Source organism: Prinia subflava, chromosome 4 (genome assembly GCF_021018805.1).
Source record: "Prinia subflava isolate CZ2003 ecotype Zambia chromosome 4, Cam_Psub_1.2, whole genome shotgun sequence".
Classification (NCBI taxonomy): Eukaryota; Metazoa; Chordata; class Aves; order Passeriformes; family Cisticolidae; genus Prinia; species Prinia subflava.
The window spans coordinates 28,140,608-28,161,054 of NC_086250.1; the positions used below are offsets into that span (position 1 = coordinate 28,140,608).

At 36.6% G+C, this 20,447-nt stretch overlaps 1 protein-coding gene across 2 annotated transcripts in view; it reads left to right on the top strand.

Annotated features, from left to right (window-relative positions):
• Positions 1 to 20,447, top strand: part of CDK17 (cyclin dependent kinase 17) — a 90,478-nt gene that overhangs the window by 52,620 nt on the left and 17,411 nt on the right. For both annotated transcript variants that reach the window (XM_063396282.1, XM_063396283.1), the window contains one exon: positions 4,073 to 4,206. In XM_063396282.1, coding sequence (XP_063252352.1) covers positions 4,073 to 4,206 — 134 coding nt within the window. The remainder of the gene's footprint in view (positions 1 to 4,072; positions 4,207 to 20,447) is intronic.

Here is a 20,447-nt window from a genome sequence, read left to right on the forward strand (position 1 = left end):
ATTTTTAAATTTAGTATTCAGTTACCAAGATGATTTTAAATAACAGAGGTGATTCTCAGACCAAATTGTGAAACTACTGAATGAAAGTTTAGCTGATAGGTTCCGTTTTTTCCATTCTGTACAGCTTCTACAGTCTTGTACCTCTGGAAACATTTAGCTGCTGCAGTCCATGATGACACCAGAGCTAATAAACCTTTTTTGGACCTGACCTGGCTGAATGCAGGAGGAGTCCAACTGTCCTTGTTCCATATTTATATTGTCAGTTCTGGAGAGCCTCCTGGAATGTGCAGAGCTAACTGAAGCTGGCCCTGCTGGTGAACTGCAGTAACAGGCAGAAGAGAGTTAATCCTTGCTTTTGCCAGTTACGGAGTTTTGTTTTATTGTCATAAATCTTATTTGAAAGAAATGATGTTTCCATACAGCTTTCATAGTTCAGTAATGGTAATGGCAAAGGCAATTTCTCACTATGGCCTTCTTCAATTTGAATTATATTATCACTGAAATTAATTGCACAATGTATCCATTTCATAGAAAAGTAAGATTTGGAAGAGTGCACATTGGAAGAAATCCATTATGCAAGTCACATGATTATTTTTGTTATCATTTGAAATAGGGTGGAAAGATCATGCAGTCTGACTCAGTACTAATTAGTGACTTTGATTATAGCTCACTTGGAGGAGTTCTCATTTGCTGCACCATAGGTTCCCTGTATTAATTTCTTCTGTGGTGCATTGCTCACAGCTAAAATGAGGACAGCCTTTTCCTTTAAATGTACTTCTGTAGTTTCCCTGTTATATTGTAGTCATCTACATCTAGCTTTTCATTACATGGCCATTCTGGATATTTAATTAGATATGTAGAGTACATTAAAATAGACATCTGTGTAAGAGAATGGCTTGATACTGCAGTGAAAGCAATTCAATGTATTATTGAATGACTAAAACCTCTGAAGACTATGCAAGCAAGCTTTCATGGAGGTAAACTTGTCTATGGAAAGGTTTAGAGAAATTAGGGAAATATTTGCATGGTTTTTATCATTGCTTATTTAAACATCATTGTGCACCGGTGTAGAAATGATCCAAATATCTGGATTAATGCCTTAGTCTGGGGGTTATGCTATTAAAATAATGAACATAAGGCTCTACTCATGCCTTATTAATTGAATCAAATAAAAGGATGCATCAGATGATAGCACAGTCAAGTTATTTTTAAAAAGCTTAAAATTATATCTGTTTAGAAAATAATTAAAACATCTGCAAGCCCTTATAAACAGGAGAAGTTGGGTATTTAGCCAATTGGAAATGCATGTGCTTTAATGATGCATTTTTGGTTGCTCCAGCCAGTATCCTGCATAAACCCTCTTGGTTCTGGGTATGTAGCTTATCCAGATTTATCAGAATTAATCATATCACTGTGGTATTCAAATTATCATCTTCTGTACATCTGAAATACTGCATTTTTAGACTTGAATGGTAAAGACCCTCTTTGTCTTCACATTCCTGATTTATAAAGAACAGAATCTCCTTGCAGCTACATTATCTGTCCCAAATATATGGGTTTGTGTTACTAGTTCTTGAAGTAGTGCTTAGTTGTGTTACATAGGTAATCTTCTTAGTAGAAGAATTATTTTTGTCAACTAGGGTGCTCTATGTAGTTCTGAGCACTGCATTTCCAATTGTTTTTTTTACTAGTAATTTCACAATACAGATGCATTTGTGAATTAAATGTGAAAAATATGACAGTATCAATCCCATAATTACTTTATTTAAAGTATCAGTCTCTCTAAAAAAGAAATTATGTAATTGCCCCATGGCTTAAAATGTAATACTACCTTAATTTTGTCAGTTTTCATTTTGTGAGACTGCTGAGATAACTCTCCTTTGCCTAACTTCCATAAAGAAAGTAGACTTAGGGTCCCAACCAATGAGCTTGTTCTAACATGGGGATAAATAGATTGGGAAACAATTGTCAGTAGCTGCTACACTTCATTTTACTAACAGAATCTCAAGAGCTGTAATTGCTAAAATGGATTACATGACCTCTCAGAAAAGTATTTTAAAAGAGAGTTTTTATTAAAGAACAGATATGGTGAGTGTGCTGTTATGCCAGACATAACTGTGCTGGCATAACCGCTTTGCTGCAAGTAGTATTTTCAGTAATACTTTTATATTATTAAAATTCATTCTCCACAATTTGTTAGAGATTTTTAAAAGATAGCGGTCAAGTCACTACAGAGAATAAGACATTTCTTAGAGACTTAGCAAAAGAGAGTCACATTTTTTTCTGCTTAGCTTCAAAACTAAGGCTGATCTTTAGGAACTGCTTTCTGAAAACCTTTTCCAGTGGTTCAGATTGCCCTGCCTTTAGAAGCACTGACGAGTATTTAGCTTGTTTGAAATCAGAAGATTGCTTATTATATATGGAGTGCAGGTTAATTTTTTTTTTTGGTTTTTTTTTTTAGTCCAAATCTGAGCATGACTCGCAGGGAAAATTCTGTTTCAGTGTGGATTTTTAATAGAAATCCAATATAAATCTGCATCACTGTTGGAAAATTTTGTTTGTGCGTGAGATGCATGCTTTGTGTTTAATTACAGTATTTTGAGTTAAAATATGTGTTGTTACTAGCTTACAAATTAATCTTTCTTTTTATATTCATTCTGTTTTCCATAAAAGGAAATTGTTTGTACTGAGGAAGAATTTGTTCCTTTGAAGTGTGCATGATTCTATGTGAGCCAAGCTAGACAAATATTTTAGAAGATGTACAGATAACAAAACATTGCCCTAATGGCTTTTTTTTCCCCTAGAAAAATCCAATTTTCTTGCTAGTTGATGGTGATGAAACTTGCAGTTTCCCGTCTGGTTTTTGAGGGCTTTTTAAAATTGCTGTGATGCTTTGCAAATGTTAAATACTTGGTAAAGCTGAATCAATCTCTGTGTTTTGCTAATACTAGCATTTTTAGGGATAGAATTCGGGGATTTTTAGTTGTTCCTCAAGTTCTTTTACACCTTGTAGAAGATAATGATTACTAACAAGGATCAGGAGAGAGCAGGGAAACTGGTGTCTTTTGAAGCACCTACTTTATATGTATAGGTATTTAATTTCTGGAGTGATTTTGCAGTTCAGGTATTTTGAAGTTGTTGGTGGAACATTACTCGTAGTGAATTTCTTGTCTCACCAATTTTCTGTGTGTCCTTTTGCAAATCATTTGGCTCTTTATGCTATAATGACACTGCCTTGATGTTCTTTTGGTCACGACAGTGTTTGTCTCCAAAGTCTGAAAAATTCTTTGATGCTTAAAAGCAAGGTATATATGTATGTGTATATATAATATACATAAGCTTTTATATGCTTGAATCTTAAGGATTGTTTAAAAATTAACAGGTTCAGTTGACATGAAGATCCTGCATCACATAACACAAGTAGTTAGATAAATTCCTCCATAAGGTCACAAATTTCATTTAATGGCTTGGAAACATCTAGTCTTCTACTGAATGCACTTGCATGTGGTGGGCCTTGATTTAGATGGTTATATACATCCTCTGACTTTACACATGGATGCCAGGGGATTTTATATTTGAAGCTTCTGTATTTGTCATTTCTGAAAATACTACTATACGTCTTGGTAGGACTTTCAAGCTTTCTGAAGATACATTTAGGTTACCAGCATCAGATACTCTAATTTGAAAATGTTAATTATTCTCAGTAATGTTGTATATCCAAGAGCAGCTAAAAGAGGACTGGTACTGATGGATTTTGGGAACTGAAGCTGGGAGGGGGACTTAGCTTTTGGGAATTACAATTGGGATTGGAATGTCTGTTTTCATTTTTGAGAACTGAGTTCTCCTGCAGTTTAAATAAATTTGCATAGAATTCCTCTGAAGTAATCCTGTTCATTTTGTGGTTATTACTGAGCCATTAAAAGCATGTATCAAGACTGCCATGGCTCTGATGAGTCTGACTCTGCTGTGTAACTCAGTGCACAGTAATGATTCAATTCTTTTCCATCTGTACAGAAGAGCTGTTTGATGCATTGCTGTTTAACTATTTTCAATTCTTTGGATTATTTTTAAGATATTGTTCATGAAAATTTGAAAATGGGATCGGATGGGGAAAGTGACCAAGCTTCTGGAACATCATCTGATGAAGTTCAGTCTCCCACAGGAGTTTGTCTCAGAAACCGGATACACAGACGAATCTCAATGGAGGTAATTCACTTTTCATATAAGGATCATTGATTGTTGTAAGTGGTTGTCTTCTCAGTTAACTGTAACCAACCACTCTGCCAATATATTTCATGCAGAGAGCATTATTTTAATACTACTTAAACCTGTCTCCGCTTGTCACACAGAATGATGGTTATCTTGCATTGTTTGTGAGCTGTTAATTTTGAAAATCTAAATATGTTTTGAAACTTGAATTTTTGGGAGGAATTTCTTAAGTGGAGCATTTGAATAGCTTTCTGTCTCATTGTGTGCAGGCCGTTGAATGTATTCAAGATACACAGTTTAGACATTTTTTACTTAACACTGTTTTCTAGTCTTTGCAAAACTAATGCTACAGCAGCAGCGATGGTCCTGACTGCTTCAGCCTTTTCCTCTCTTCCTGTTGTTTTTTCATGAGCGGAACTTTACAGGATGGTAAACAAAAGGAGGAAAAGTACCTTATGAATAACTGTGCACATAATTTCCTTTATTTATGAGTCTCATTATGAATACTAGCCACCCTTGTGCTTGCTTTGTTGTGATTTCCCTTGGTGAACTAAAACAGAACACTTCCCTTTTTCTAGAGTGCATAAAAGTTACAGTTATAATGATATCTTTGTTACTGAAGCATGTAGACTTTTGTAGTTGCTGCTTTATAGTATACATAGCAATAAGCATAGCTGTAAGATTTTGAATCTTCATTCAGGGCATCGTATCAAATACTGGATTGGGAAACTGATTTGGATAAGTTACAGTACAGTGTACATGCCAATTTTTTTTTATTTGTGAGGCATTCCATTATGCTTAGAATTCCAAGCCTTCACAGAGCAGATATGATTTCAAAAATGTATGAATTAGCTGTATGAATTATTTAGATGTTTTCTTGCACCCAGGGGGCTTTGTATTCAAATTCTAAAATTTCTATGTTATTTGATCCAAGAAATTTGTTCTCCTGGCTTTGCTTGCTGACATTTACTTGGGAGAGCAAATGTGGGTTTATTGGTTTATGCAGGATAGTTAAATGAGGGAAAAAGTCATTGTGAAAACCTGCTTATCAGAATGTATGCTGGAGAAACTAAAAATCAAGGAAATTATTTAAAAGGATTATTTACTTTTTGGTCACTGTCTGTTTCATCTCAGTTTTGAAATGCCTCTTTAGAACAGGAAAGAAACAAAGAAATTAATGATTCATAATGAAATTAACAAACTGAAATGAAAATGTATCAAGTCTTCCAGAGTGGGCTAAGAACCATTAAAGGATTCTCTTTTGTATTGGAATTCAAGAACTCCAAAACAAATTACTAAAGAACTCAGAAATAGTAAAGGTCAGGAAATTCCTGTGTAAATTTTCAGAAGGGTTTTTTTTTTTTCCAAATGAACGCATCTTTTCATTTGCCTCTTTAATTGTAAAACAATTCTAATATTACTGTTTAACAGGCTTTGGGAAGCTTTTAAGGTGTTTTAATGCAATGTTAATTTTCTCACTTTTCCTCCAAATTCCAAATGCTTGCTTCTGACTGTTGGAATTAGCATTATTTCTTCATTGACTTGCTCAGTCAATGAGAGAACAAGTGTGTTTTTGGTATCTATTCATGTATATTCTGTGGGAATTGTAATGTTTCCCTCAAATCACTATAGTATTGATACAGTGACTTTTCCTGTAAGACTCCATGCTGATGAGTGCAAACAGTCTCAGTTCTGAATTTTAAGAATGAGACATGTGTTTGGTGGACTTAAGTTTGCTTTTTAGAAGTACTTTGTAGTAGATTAGGTTGGACTTGTACCTGTTTGTGCATTCTAGAGGGAAGAAAATACAGCAATCTCATTGCTTTGGTTAAAATACCTTTCTAATGATAATTTTTTTCTGTCAACTTTCTCATTTCCTAAATGAAAGGGATTTAAGTGCTTACACTGTCTGTCTGTGTTTTCCTCCTTCTGTTTACCCCATGGGTCATTTTCTGTCAGTTTTGACAGATGGCTAGAAATGTCAAATTGTAATTCTCTGTTAATTTCTGTGAAAAAAGCTCGGCATAGGGAGGCATTGCTAATGTATTCACTGCTAGTTAAAAACCACAATATCCACGTACAAGTTAGGTTGCAAGATGTAAGTCCACAGAAGACCCAGTTTTACTCATTTTGCTCTTTGTGGAATGGGATCACTTGCTTCCTTGACCTTTGCGGGAAGTACAGCAAGGTTTTTTTCCTCTTGTAAAGAGTTGTGCCTCTATGCCTTATGAGATTTGTGCCATGGAGCTGGCTGATTCAGTAGCAGCAATGTGATTATATAAAGAGAAAGAAACAATCTATGTTGAGAAGTAAGTTTCTGTGATCTCAGTTTTATTTTGATGGCTGGTGGGGACCCGTTGTTTGTAGACACTGGGCAGCCTGAGGACATACGCCCTTTATAGCCATTAAGGATGAATTACAGCTGTGTGTTATACATCACAGGTTGGAGTAAATTAGTACATGTGTGACAGAATGCTTTTGCTGTAGTCTGCTGAAGTCATTAGCCCCAGCTGAAATCCATTGTAGAATGTGTTTGATTAAACATGCACAGTTGGATAACATGATAAAGCAATATTCCATGTTCCTCCTCACTAAGATGAATGTGCCTGTCACACTACAGCTGTGTCCTTTCCTGTGTTTAGTTTGACCAATATTTGCTGTATTTGTAGTGGTTTTTTAACATAAATTCTTGGTTATGTATGTTTGGTTCTTTGTGCTGAATTGACAGAAGTCCAAATTCATTTTGAAGGTAACTAATCAGGTAAAGTTGAAACCTTGACATGGTCCTTTTCCTTATAGGAATTTTGTATCTATAACCAAATTTTTTATGCTCAATTTGAACTTCCTCTAGAATCTGGAAAATTAGCAACGCAACCAGGTTTTATTAGATGCTTGCTAAAAAAATGCATATTGTACTCAAAGTGCTAAATAGCGCAAAAAAAAAAAAAAAAAAAAAAGGTAGTATTATCCCTGAGATATTTTGTCCATTAGAATACACATTCTGATTTTTAGTGCCCATCCCCACTGCAGTTAAATAATGCATAGCTACAAATAAAATGTTGTCAAAGAGCAGACATATTTTCTGCTACAGAATATATGAAAGATTCTGTTGGGAAATAAAACTTGATCTTTCTAAAATTTTCATTTAGAGAAATACAAAATAGACAGTGGAGAGAGAAATGAAAAATGTGTTTGTTATAGCAGAATCTCCATAGCAATAGAAAGCTGAAATTTCATAACCTTAAATTGAAAATAGCAAATCATCATACTGCAATGTAACCTAAATATGAAACATTTTAATTATGAAGTGGTGATAGTGCAATGAGAAAGAATCCTTAATCCTTCTCTGCAGTGAGAAGTCTGCTGGGGTGAAAACTTTCCGTGCACAGTAGCAGCCATGGAAATACCAGCTCTCAGTCTGTCATACCCATCCCCCGTGCATTTCCCATCAGTTATAATTTAGGCCAGCGTGACAGGGAGATGATAACGTGGTTAGTTCTGAATTCGACAATGCTGCAGTTGTGGTTTGAGATTGGGGATTTTTTTAATGATTGTTCTTGTTATCATGTGCTTAGAAGACAAAGAGAAAGTACCAGAGTCTCATTCTGTTGCCTAGATAAAGTTTATTTTGCTTATAGTCCACAAGCTACTAATTGTCGGTAAAGCAGCTGCTTTTTCTTTTTCTTTCTCCTTCCTTCTACTTGTTCAGGCAGAAACCATGCTGACAGTAGGTGTGAGCATCTATTGTGTGAAGAGTTTGGCTTCAAACACCTGTTAGGTTTTAATTAAAGTGTCTTCTATTCTCATGCTAATATTAATGATTATTTACTAAGTCAGTAAAATTGTTTAGCAAACAGAATGGATAGAATAATTTTTTCAAGTGTCAGCGATACAGCTTGGGAATGTCTACACATATATCTCTATTTTGAGTGCACATGCTTTTGTCATGCAATGAGAAACACTTCTCCAGATCATGGAACTATAGCTTAAAGCATTTTCAGTTTGATTTTGCTGGAAAAGAAGTAATGCATTAATATAAATAAAGGAGTGATGCATTAATATAAATTTATGTTACAAGCTGTAAGTGTTCACTGGGGGCCCTGTGCCCATGCACTGGATAGCGAGTGCATCATTACGAGCTGTGGTGGATAAAAAATAAGGAGAAACAGTCTGTGCAAATTGAAACATCTGTTTCCCTTTCCCAGAAGTCCAAGGTCTGTTAGCTGTCTTAGCATGTGAACTGGCGGAGGGCCATAACCCACTGTTCACCAGCCTGTTTCCCAGATATTTTATCCTGAGAAACAGTTCTTATCCATCTGACTGTCACATTAGTGACAGAAGTGTGTTCCAGATCAAACCGCTCCTACCACACTGCTATAGGGTATAATTCTCCCCTGGGAGAATTAGCTGCAGGGTTGGTACTTGTAGCTGAACAGTAGGAAATACGAAGGCTACGAATCAATGCTGTAGGCAGGTGTGTTTTGTGATGGTCACCTTCCAAAAATAAAAATGTACATGCAAAGTAAGTTTTTTGTGAGCTTTGCTCTTTACCGGGATGTAACTGCATAGGGGGTCTTGACACATAGCCTGAGTAACTCAACATGCTGTTGGTCCACCTGGGCAAGTGTACCTTCTCCTAAGAAAAATACACAAAATCAATTGATGCTTCAGCTGATAAAAGTGTTAAGAATTTGTTCATAAGCTTCAGATTAGAATGTGGTTTGTAGGTCCCCATTCTCATGTGCAAGTAAGGCACTCTCAGTTCCGTTCAATTGTTTAAATGCTTGAACAGCAGACTGGATGCAGTACTCACCCAAGCTTTTGGTCACAGGCAGGACAGTATTTTCTTCTGCTGTTAGTTTTGGAAGTAGGAAGCCGCTTTATCCAACATAGCCTGAGCATTCAGCCCTAGGCATCTTGCCCTCTAGGAGGCTTCCTTGTATACCCAGTAGGCTTTACTACCTACTCTGAGCAAAGTTTCTTCCTTACCCCTTCTTTCTGTGCTTGGCAGCTACAGAACTCTCTCTGCCATATTTATCAGGTTTTGTCTAATTTGCTTCTCTCTGACTCCTGAGAAAGCGGTCGCGCTTTTTCTGATTGTCACTTCTATGAACTAAGCACATGATCACCTACCAGAAGATTACAGTACTAGACAGAAAAAAAATTGAAGCTGAATGCAATCAAGACTTCTTTTGATTTTCAGTGGTCACTGTACTATCTCCATTCTGTCATGCCTGTCTCATTTTTCTCAGCCTTTTTCAAGGTTACACTAGAAAATGTGTTACCATTTTTATAAATTCCCACTTTCACGTTTCCATAACCCTTGGTGATTTCAAAAGCGCTCTTCTAAAAACCCAAGTGTGTGTTCTAAATTACTAGTATGGTTCTGATTAAGCTGATGGACCTCCTTTTGATGTATTTGATTGGCAGATTCATTTCTTCTACAGAACACTGACACTCCACCAAGAAAAAGAATTTCAGCTTAGATAACAGATCACTTTAACTTGCCTTTTACCAGGCTTTTTAAAAGGGTAACTGCCTTTGTTATCAGCAGTTAACACTTTTTTTGCCCTTGGGAACTTTTGTCATTCTGGTGCTAAAGTTCTTGCATTCCACTTGCAAAAGGTCCTTTAAAGAAGTTACTGCACTAGGCAATGTTCTTTCCATAAGAATGGAATATATGCTTTTTCGGTTTTGTATCTTGATGACTTGGATTTCCTTTAAGTTCCATTTAGGAGTAGTCTAGTATCACATTGGATGTGTTCAGTCATCTATAAAACACATCTCTCATAATCACAGAAGTGCATCAGATGAGAAGTAAGTAATGGGGTACAGTTTCATACCCTGTGCTCCAGCCACACTTTCGTCCAGGAAGGTCAGATTTCCCATTTTCATATTCAAGAAGTTGATTTATTTTTAATTAGCCACTTTTTTCATGGGATTTACCATTTGGTACTTAAAATGTTGATGGTGTAAATGCCAGCGTTAGTAATTACTGTTACGCAGTATTACGCATGTTTTAAAGGTCCATGTTTATGTTTCTGCAGTGGTGTGTTCCGTTTCTCTTTGTCCTTCCTCTTGGCCTCCTTTTTCTTACAAGTGGTAACCTACACTACCTTTTTTCTTTCGGAGCAGTTTCTCTTGCTGCTGTGTTGCAGAAACTGATGAAAACATACAGAAACCCATATTTAAAAATCAGGAAGATGTAGTTGTAAGTGAGGCAGAGCTTGCTTCATTAGCTTCTGTTCCTGCCCAGCACTTACCACTGAGTCAAACAGCCACGGCCCCTGAATTTCAGCAGGGTTTATATTGAGGCCAATGCTATAGAGTGGTATTTTGATAGGTGATAATTTAGCAGGCAGACAAAATCAGACAAGATATTTTTATGGTTGTTATTATTTTTCATAGTCTTCCTATATTCTTTAAGTTCACTTCCTGAAAAGCTTTCTGATGTAATAAAATGAAAACATATAATAAAAATAAATACAATAAAAATAAAAACAAAAACCAAAACCGAACAAAAAAAATCCGAAACAAAAGCCAGAAACTAACCAAACAGAACCAGAAGAATTTTCAAGTGTTTCTGGCATAATCTGTCACAAAATCCCTGTGTGTTTATATACTTGCTGAAAGTTAATGTCTCACATTTGATTTTCATTTCTCCTTTCTCATATTTTTCAAAACTGCCTTTATGACACATGTATTTATTTTGATTTGGTTTCATTGGTTGTGAATAGAAGCTCCTGGAATGCAGTTTGTGAGTACTGTGTTTGTGCTGAACAGTTTAAACCTTTCTCTTTAAAACTAATGGGAGAGATTAAGTAAATAAAACAACAGCCTGTGGGTTTTTTGAAAAATGTGTGAAAGAGCAGGTTTTTTTCAGCTAGTTGGTAACATAAGCAGCATATCCATGAAATGAAAATTCTTACTAAAAGTATTTTGCAAAAGAAAGTGTTCAGAATTCATATTTCTGCCTGCTTAAAAAAAACCTATTGACCTGTAATTCTAATTTTGTGCCTTCAAAAATACTAATTGTTGCAAATATTAGTGAAAAAGATGCTTAGCGCATTTTTAAGTTTTTCATGATGCTAAAGTAAATAAAAACAAAGATATCTGCTTGCAATACTGGTTTCTATGCTTTCAATTTTTATATTATTTATATTTATTTTACATTTTTATTTGAGAACGACAGCTACTGTAGATATGGGCAATAACGTTCTTCAACTACTGGCAGTAAAGTCCTTGCTTTGTTGATTGATGACTCTAGATGTGCTGGGAGAATGTGACACCTAGTCCCAAACCAGAGATTTAACCCTAGAATTTGTAATACTAGTATTTCGCTGATTACACTTGGCTCCTTGTCTTTGCCTAGCATGTCAAAATGCAATGTGACAAACTGTCTTTATGTTGGACAAGAGGAAGAGAACATGCATTGTCTGTGGTCAGTGGTATTTCTTCGGAGTCTGAAATGGCCTGTGGGCTCCATCTCATGACAAAATCTCTGAAAGTGCTTTCTGTACTCAATTAGCATATTTGGATTTTAATTTTTTGATTTAATTTTGATTTAATTGATGAATGAATTCCACCGTATTTGGGTCAATTCTGTCCCAAATGTAAAAAAGTCCCTTGATTCAATACTCAAAATTGACGCTTTCTTAAGTTGTGTTGCATTTCAACAGACTGGTTGAAAATCAGGACAGATCTGTGGTGTGAGATCTAGCAATAATCCTTTGTAGATGTATCTTAAGATTGTATTTTCATTATGGCTGCTAACAGAAGAGGTTGTTTGATGACCCTTTCCTCAAATTTAGCAGAATAGTAAGTGAATAATTGTGATTTAATGATTTCAGTAAAATAGTAACAATAACAACAGTCCCGTATAAAGGAGAAATGTAATATTCAGATATAAATCACGCTGCTAAGGCAGAAAAGAAATGCACTTTATACATTATAATGAAATTATAGCTAAACCTGTCAGTTGTGTGGGGGAATGATGATGGCTTATATATAAGGGACTGGTATAGATAACTCATCCCAGCTGTTAAAATAGTCTTTTTGGTTATGGTAATTGAAGCCTATTTATAAACTTATTAAAATAGTGTGCTGCAAGGATGCTGTGGGTTTCTTTTGGTGCATGGGTATGCTGGTGTTTTTCTTCAAGACCTTGAAGATCTACAGAGTTGTAACCAAGTAACAGTTTTCTACAAATGTGTTCTCTGGTTTGGGGTTGGTTGTTTTGGGATTTTTTTAAATTATATTTACTTTTGCCTCTAGCAGTCTTATTGTATGTCATAATTCTGTAGAGGATCCAGTGCTGTCATTTGACAAAAATGCACTGAGATTTGATTAGGCAACTGTCAGAAAAAAACTCTACATGGTGTCTGATACTAAAATGATACAGTAAGTACATGATTAAAAGTTGTATATTAGAATGTTTAAATTCTTACTGGCACAAGGTAATGTGTTAAAATTAATTTGGTTTGTGTATCATGAGGTAGCATATAACACATTCTTAGTTAAAATATGCTAGGAAAGAATAGCATAAAAATTGGTTGATTTTGGAGGTTCTTTTACAATAAGCATGTAATGAAGTTGAATTGTGTTGCATACAGGGTTATATGATGCAGTATTTTAGATGTCATTAAGCATTCTCCAGTGAACAAAAGCACAGTGACTTATTAGTGAACAGCCTGTGGTTGCAGCTGAGATGTCTCACTGGTGCTCACTACAGCTGGTGAGAAGGCTAATTCTGACTGATGCTTACACAAGAGCATTTTCATTTGATCCACAGTGCATTGTTTGGGCCATCAGAGTGATGTCTGTAGACTTAGAAGAGCAATCCTTTTTTCTTTGTGAGGCTGTAACAAAATTTCATGGATGGAATTTAGCAGATTCCTAATCTTAACTCTTAAAAGACTGAAATTTAAACTAAATTAAAAATTAAAATTTAACTAAATTTTAAGGGAGAGGTGACCAGCAAGTTGTCTGTTGCCATATAGTAAGTACATACCTTAAGTAATGATTGGTCTGGAAATGTAACTCACCAATAAACAGAACAGCCAAATGAGGATGACACAAACTATAAGAATTGGTGTATAGTAGCTTGGCAGTATAGTTTGTGTCATCCACTGACAGAGACAGCTTCCTCTACTCCCCTTGGCTCCTAACCTTGTATCGGGATAATTCCTTTGTTTGCAAGGCGTAGTTAACAGACTCTTCTTACACCCAGCCCTTTCTCCTGCAGAAGCAGTGGGAACATCTGGCCACAGGCAATGAAATACTGGCTTTGGAGGTACTCAGCTGTTAAATGAAACATTCAGTAAGAGTGAACTGAGGCTGATGTTTATCAGGGTTTTCCCTTCAAGTTTTTTCTGACAAGAGGCACAAATCTTCCCTCTCTTGCTGCAGTTGCAGCTGTGATCGTGGTAGCACTTAGTCTCAAATGGCCTATCAGTTCAAAGATTAGCAGCACTTGTAGTCCTGTAGGTACAAGAGAGACTTACTGTTGGAGCAAGAAAGGAGCACTTTACAAATTGGCACATTTGTTACAGGTTAAAAATAAAAGTAGTCTGGGTTTTGTTTTTGCTTTTTGTAGTATAATTAAAATTGGTCTTGGAAGACCTCAGCAAATCCTTCCCTGGGGCAATTTTCTGGTTATGTATTTTTGTGTTTAATGATGTTTTTTCTGTTTCATCATAAATATTTGTGTTTATTGACTAAATGAGCTATGTTAGTCAAAGACAAAATGACTTGACAGAAGACAGACTAAAAATTGTGAATGTTTCAAGTTACATCTTTTTACAGCAATTTTAATATGTAGAGTTCAAATTTTGTCTGTTCTGAGCTGGAATCATCTTTGTTAACTTCAGTGAAATTACCTCAATTGTGTAGAGCATCTTGGCAAAAAAAAAAGGTGAGTTAAGGAAATCCGTAAGTTTTTTTGTTATACTACCTGATTTTAAGTGGAAAATGTTAACAGTGTTCTTTTCACAAATACAAATAGGTTTATTCAATAGGTAAAACAATGTACTTTTTCTGACAGGGTTGAAGAGGAGTGAAAATTACCTGTTGGTCAGGAATGAGACTTCCTGAAATATGTCACAATGTGGTACTATGTAGTATTAAATGAGTCAAGTCAGGCAGTTATAAAAAAGAATAGCTGGTAAGTTTGTATTATGGAAATAGGAGATGAGAAAAGGATAGATAGCTAAGGAAAAAGTTGACAGTCAGAGGTGAAAAACAGAATGTGGTAACAAAATTCTAGTATTAAAGTCTTGTGAATAATTTCCTGTGGGTGGCAAGTGAAGAAGCTGATGTTTGCAATAGTATGTTTGGCTATCCAGAAGAGAACCAGAGGTAATGAAATTATAAGTTAGGATTTTGGGGGTTTACTTACATGTGTGAAAAACAGGCCAAGTTTGGGGGCAAGGTTCTATTTCGTTTGTTTTTCATTTAGAAGACAAATTTGTTTACATAGGATGTCAAATTCTTCAGCTCACACAACCTGCAGAATTTAAGCTGGAATTCCTGCCTCCTTTTCTTGTGCCCAAGTGTAAGTAGTCGGTGGTAGACGGAACTTCCACATCAAGTTACAGCAACACGTTTGGATGTTAGCCAGATGAAAGAAAAGGGAAGAGCATTTGCTGTAGCTGGTATTAAAAATAGATGATAAAGATAAGCACAAGTTAGGGTAGTTTATCTCCACAGAAAACAAAGTGATATTAGTGTCACAAGTGCTTGTGTGTTTATATGCCATGAAGCAGAGTAGGACAAATGTGAAACTCATTTCAGACAAATTATAAAAATAGATGCATTTCTCTGTCAGTAATACCACTAGTAAAGCAAAACTGAGAATAAGCATTGCATATGAGGATAGAAAATGTGTTTTTAAGTTGTAGAAAGAGGAGGAGAATGCCACAAGCATGACAGTTCCCCTAACAAATCAAATGGTGGCTGAATATGTTCTCCAGAGTATAATCTGGAACTGGATCAAAAAATAGCTCATTAAATAACACACAGTTAACCATAAGCATTTGATCATTTGGAGTACCACATTTATTGAGTACTGATATATTTCGTTGCAAGTTGACCCTAAGGATAAGTATAAAATAATAAACTAGAAAATGCTGTGAATTGACAAAAGCTTTTTCATAAATTAGACCACATTTGGAAAAATAAATCTTAAGTTATATACAAGAAAATAATATAGTTTCAAATCTCTAAAAGATTTTTTGTTTTACCTGAAGTACTTTGTTGCCCCTAAAAGCTAGGGTTTTGCATTTCAGTAAACCCTTGCTTCTTAAGAATTATAAAGGAATGTACCCAGATTCTCTCTCATAGTTGAGGGTCTGTGTACACCACTTACACACCTGTTATGTTTAAAAAATGATACATAAAATAACATCGGGAGTTGCTCTAATTTACTACCTTTAAAAATTTAGAAGATTTATAAAGGGATGCAAAATTAGTATTAATAAAAGGACATTTAGCTCTGTGGTGTTGACAGTCTCAAAGAGCATAGGGAAAATTCAGCCCTGCCATTAATTTTATATGCTTCCTTATGACTTCTTTAAACAGCATTGCAGCAAGACATTTTATACCTTGGTTTAAGTTTTTTAGTTTTTTCTTTCCTATGGGAAATGCTAACAGGTCACTATATTCAGCTGGTCATTGAAATAAGTGCAAGCAAAGTGCTCCGTCCAGAAAGTCTCTCATTGCTTCACAGAATTCCACAGAGATTTAAGACAATTATAAATTCTTAAAAATCCATTTCTTGTTGTTGCTGGCCCTCCAGCCTGGTGTCACACCAAAACAGCAGCAAGCCATGTGGTTTAGAAGAGCAGGTTTTGCTGCTGGTAAAGCAGCAGTAGCAGGATTGCAGTGGGATGGCTGCAGGAGCAGCAGAGGGAGCAGAGGTGGTGATTGCATCTGATGGGCAGGTCCAGGCTTCCTACGCCAAGGCCAGACTCGCTGTAAAGGCTGGTCAGCACCAGCAGGGAAACAGGTTGATTCCCCTGGCCTTGACAGCTGACCCAGCTGGATAAAGGGCTGTTCTATGCTATCCAGCATGGCACTTGGTGATAAAAGCTGGAGCAGGAGGGAGGAAGAATGACGTTTGTGGCTGTGGCATTTGTCTTCCAGTTCCTGAGCCACGTGCACGCTGAGGCCCAGTTTTGCGGTAACCAGCTGGACACCTTTGTGCTGATAGGAAGCTGTGAATCAGTTCCTTTTCCAATTCTGCTCGGGCAGGCAGCTTTTGCTTTCCCTATTAAACTGCTGTTAGCTACACAAGTAGCTACAAGTCTCCTCACCATCCTTCAGTCTTTGCATTTTGTGGGAGCACAGAGTGAGTGCTCCACTGGATGAAGACTTCACTGTTCACCAGGGTCAGCCCACAGTGGGAGAACAAGTGTCCTGCTGCCATCAGATGACCAGGCTACCTGAGTGTCAGCAGGCTGCCTGGTCTTGAACACTTAAGGCTCAAAATTGGTAGCTGCGTGGCAGGTTCTTGCTTTTCTTTCAACATTATCTCAATTAACTCATTTTTTTTTGTTATACTACCTGGGTTTTTCAAATGTGCCACACGATATAATTTTAGTTTCCAGTTTTTCTATTTAGCCACTAGGAAACGTTGTGCTTACTCCTCTCATGCACATCTAATGAATTCCCTTTCATGTTACTGTATAGCATTTAATTATAATTGCTTGCTTTTCCCAAGAGATGGTTGCTTCAATTATTGCAAAAACTGGGAGGAATTAAGGTGGTACAGACAAATATGAACAACATATTAATTCCCTTCTTTTCAGGCATTTGGGTTTGTAGTCTAAATTACTTTCTTCAGTTTTGTCTATTTTAGGGAGTTAGGTAAAGGAAAATTGTAATACAGAGAGGAGGACTTCTTATATATAATTCTATGATATTTCAAATATTGGTGTCATAAAAGGTTTCTGGCTGGTGACAGAGCAATTTAGGTAACAATTTTTAATGTATGGTTTTAAAAAGGAAGTCTTGGCTTGGTTGACATTCTAACATAGCCAGATAGGCATGAGTTTTGGAAGTATAATAGTGTAAATCATTAGGAGGAAGAATCTATAAAGTACTCACTGCTGTTTCTGTGAAATCTTTATCAATCTTTTCTCACAGAAAAGAACCTTTCTTCAGGTCAAAACAGTTTAAGAGAATTGATTCTGTTTTGGTTTTATTTATACTTTTACAAAAATTTAGGCTTTTGGCACTTAATACTTTTTTTTTTTCTTTAGGGAAGAAAAAGAGCGATTGCTGTCATATATTGTCTACTGCATTACAAATGTAGGGAAAGAAATGTTACTAACATCAGGTATTCTAATTCAAAAAAAAATATCCCCTCTTCCCTTCAGGTTGTGGTGTGTTATCAGGGTTTTTTAAAGAAAGACATTGCCAGGGATGGAGATGAGAGTTGTTGTTTTATGTAAAAGTGGATTACTGGTTTTGGGGGGTTACCCGAATTGAAGCAGAGTTTGGCCTTTGCAGCACAAAGTACTTACACTCAAACTCTACAACCTGCTGTGCAGCACCAAATGTAAGTTTACAGCTTAAGGTCTTGCTTTAGAACTGAGGATGTTGCATGAATCTCTGAAGTAAAGCCATGGGGCCTATTGCAAAAATGGTGTGGGCAGAAGTTTTGAGAATGAAGGAATAGGAATTCTGTAATAGAGTTACGTCTACCTCCCATTGTCATATTTTCTGTGCCTAAAATATTTTATCTTGTTTCTATGGTAGCTGGGCTTCAAAGTAATGGATTCTTTGTACCTGTGTAGAATCTTAGACTTGATGTGTTTCCATTGCCCTCCATGTGAAAAGGTGCGTGTTTCCTGATGGCAGGCACAGTGCACACTTAATGGCATAGTTTTCAAATTGCCATTGCAGCCTGAAGGCTGCCTTTGCTTCCTTCTTCTTATATACCCATCAACTTTGTATGCTTGGGAATGCTTTGTGGAGGTGGATTTGAAGCACCACTTCAGCTGTGCCAACCATGAGTGCCATTAGGGGAGAGAACATGCGTATGGAGAACTTTGGGGTATAATCAGGTCAGTATTTCTTGGGGCATTTGAGTTGAGTTGCATAACTTTAATATCCCTATAAACATTTTCTGTTAAAATCCCTATAAACACACTTGTTAAACAAGCACTGTGGGACAGTGAGAACACAACTCAATAGGTTTCTGTGCCGCAAGAGTTAATAGGTAAGAGTAGGAAAAACTCTGTTTTGTCACAGAGTTTATAGAATAGTGGTAGTATCTGTTGTGTTCAGGAAGTTACATTGAAAAACTCAGCTCATTGATCTTTTTTTCTTTTGGTATTTGTCAAATTGTTGTTGAGCCATCAGAAAAAGCAAAAAGCTAATATATGGGCCAGTGTTCATCTGGGAGTACATTAGGAAGGTGAGGTAGAGACTGATGCTGATCTTTTTCCAGTCATCACTGTCTTGCTCCAGCAGTTTCATGGTTTTACTCTGCAGTGAGATGTCAAAGCTGCTGTCTTTAAGTTATCATGGCATGCCTTCCTTTGTGCTCAACTGTAGTGAACAGCTACCAGAATTTTCTGAAGAATGCAGTAAATTATAGGATGAAATAGGGTTTTTTTCATACTGAAACCCTCTTCAGTAGGAGAGAGCTATTAGCAGAGCCTGGCAAAAAGAAGGAAAGTACTGTGGTGGAAAATACTATTTTGCTCTAGGAATACTTGTGGGTCCTGTTACAATTTTTTGGTTCTACCACTCACCAAAAAGCCACACAGGCAGTTTTACCGTTGCCAGTGTTTTAAGACATTTAAAATATGCAAGTTGAAAATCAGGTAATAAATCAGAAAGTATGCCAGAATGGAGCCATACTTTCTGTTTTCTCTTAAGTTAGATTCAAAATGTTGGTCAAAGCTGCCATTTTGTTAACAGCACTTTTTTTGTTTAAAGACAATTAAAAAATTCTGTACTAGATTGAAAATAGACACTGATTTTTCCAGTTGTGCAAAGCTCATGTTGGGCAGCAAGGCATAAGCTAACAGACTTTGTGCTCTGTACCTAAGGAGATGTGAGAAGCAAAAGGAGAACGGGAGGATTGGCTGCCAGAAATGAGAGCTTTGCTGGCATCTCTCCAAAAAGTTCCACATGTATCGGGTGGCCATAGTGAATAGCATATGTAAACCATCCAGGGGAATATATATTAGCACTTCAGTCCTACCTGAGATCCAACTAATTCCCAAATTACTTAGGTTTTTCAAAATATATCTCTTTAATTGGTATTTTTTGCTTAGCTTTTGCTCCAGGTATGTGTACAGGTCATGCACATACATGGTTTAAATACATTCTCATCACTGAAAGCTTAGCAAGTTGTTCACCAAGATCTCAAGTCTGGAAAAGTCTGATGATCCAGTTCTTTGTCAGCCTAAGCCAATTTGGCTGCCGGCTTCCCGGGCTTGTCCTGCTGTGCCTCTCTTGCCCTGTGTTCAGGCTGTGAGCTTGTCTGACCTTACACTGAACCTGTTTGGAGCACAAAGCTGGCAGCAAGCGATGTACTTCGCCTGAGAGTTTCTTGATGATTTAGCATGCTGAAATAGTTTAAAGCTGCTGCAGACATGAGTAGAAGCACATGGTCAAGCCTGAGGGGATCCAAACAGGGATGTAGCTGCCAACATTTGGGTTAGCTCAGGATGCTCAGCTGGAGGTGATAGGTAAGACAGAAGAGTACCTTCAAGAAGGGTTTACTGCCCTCAGGTCAGTATTGATTAAATCTTAGGTCTACCAGCAGAAGTACAGAGTTACCTCTTGTGCTGGAGAAGAGTGTGAAAACAGTGAACACAGCATCTCTGATGCTTCCAGAGATGTCCTTAACTGCAGTGTAGACTCACTGGAGACAGATTGTACACTTCGATGTTGAGCATTGCTTTCTTTACTCGGATAAACTACCTACACTGAAAACCAATTTCCATGATTTCAGAAATGACTTCCCATTTTTTGTGAGTCTGGCTATGATGTCCTGTTATCTCATGAGAAGGTGACTGGCCATTTTAAGACAATATTTAATATTTTTGTTCCTTGGCATGTTTGAGATTAAATCCAAATGGAAAATAAAAACAATAAAAATGTGCAGCCACCTCCCAAAAAAATCTTCTTCCCCCCCCCCCCCCCCCCCCCTTTGATAAAAGATGAAGTGATTTTGTTTCCCTCTTGTCTTAGAAATAATGTATGTTATTGTTGAAAAAATA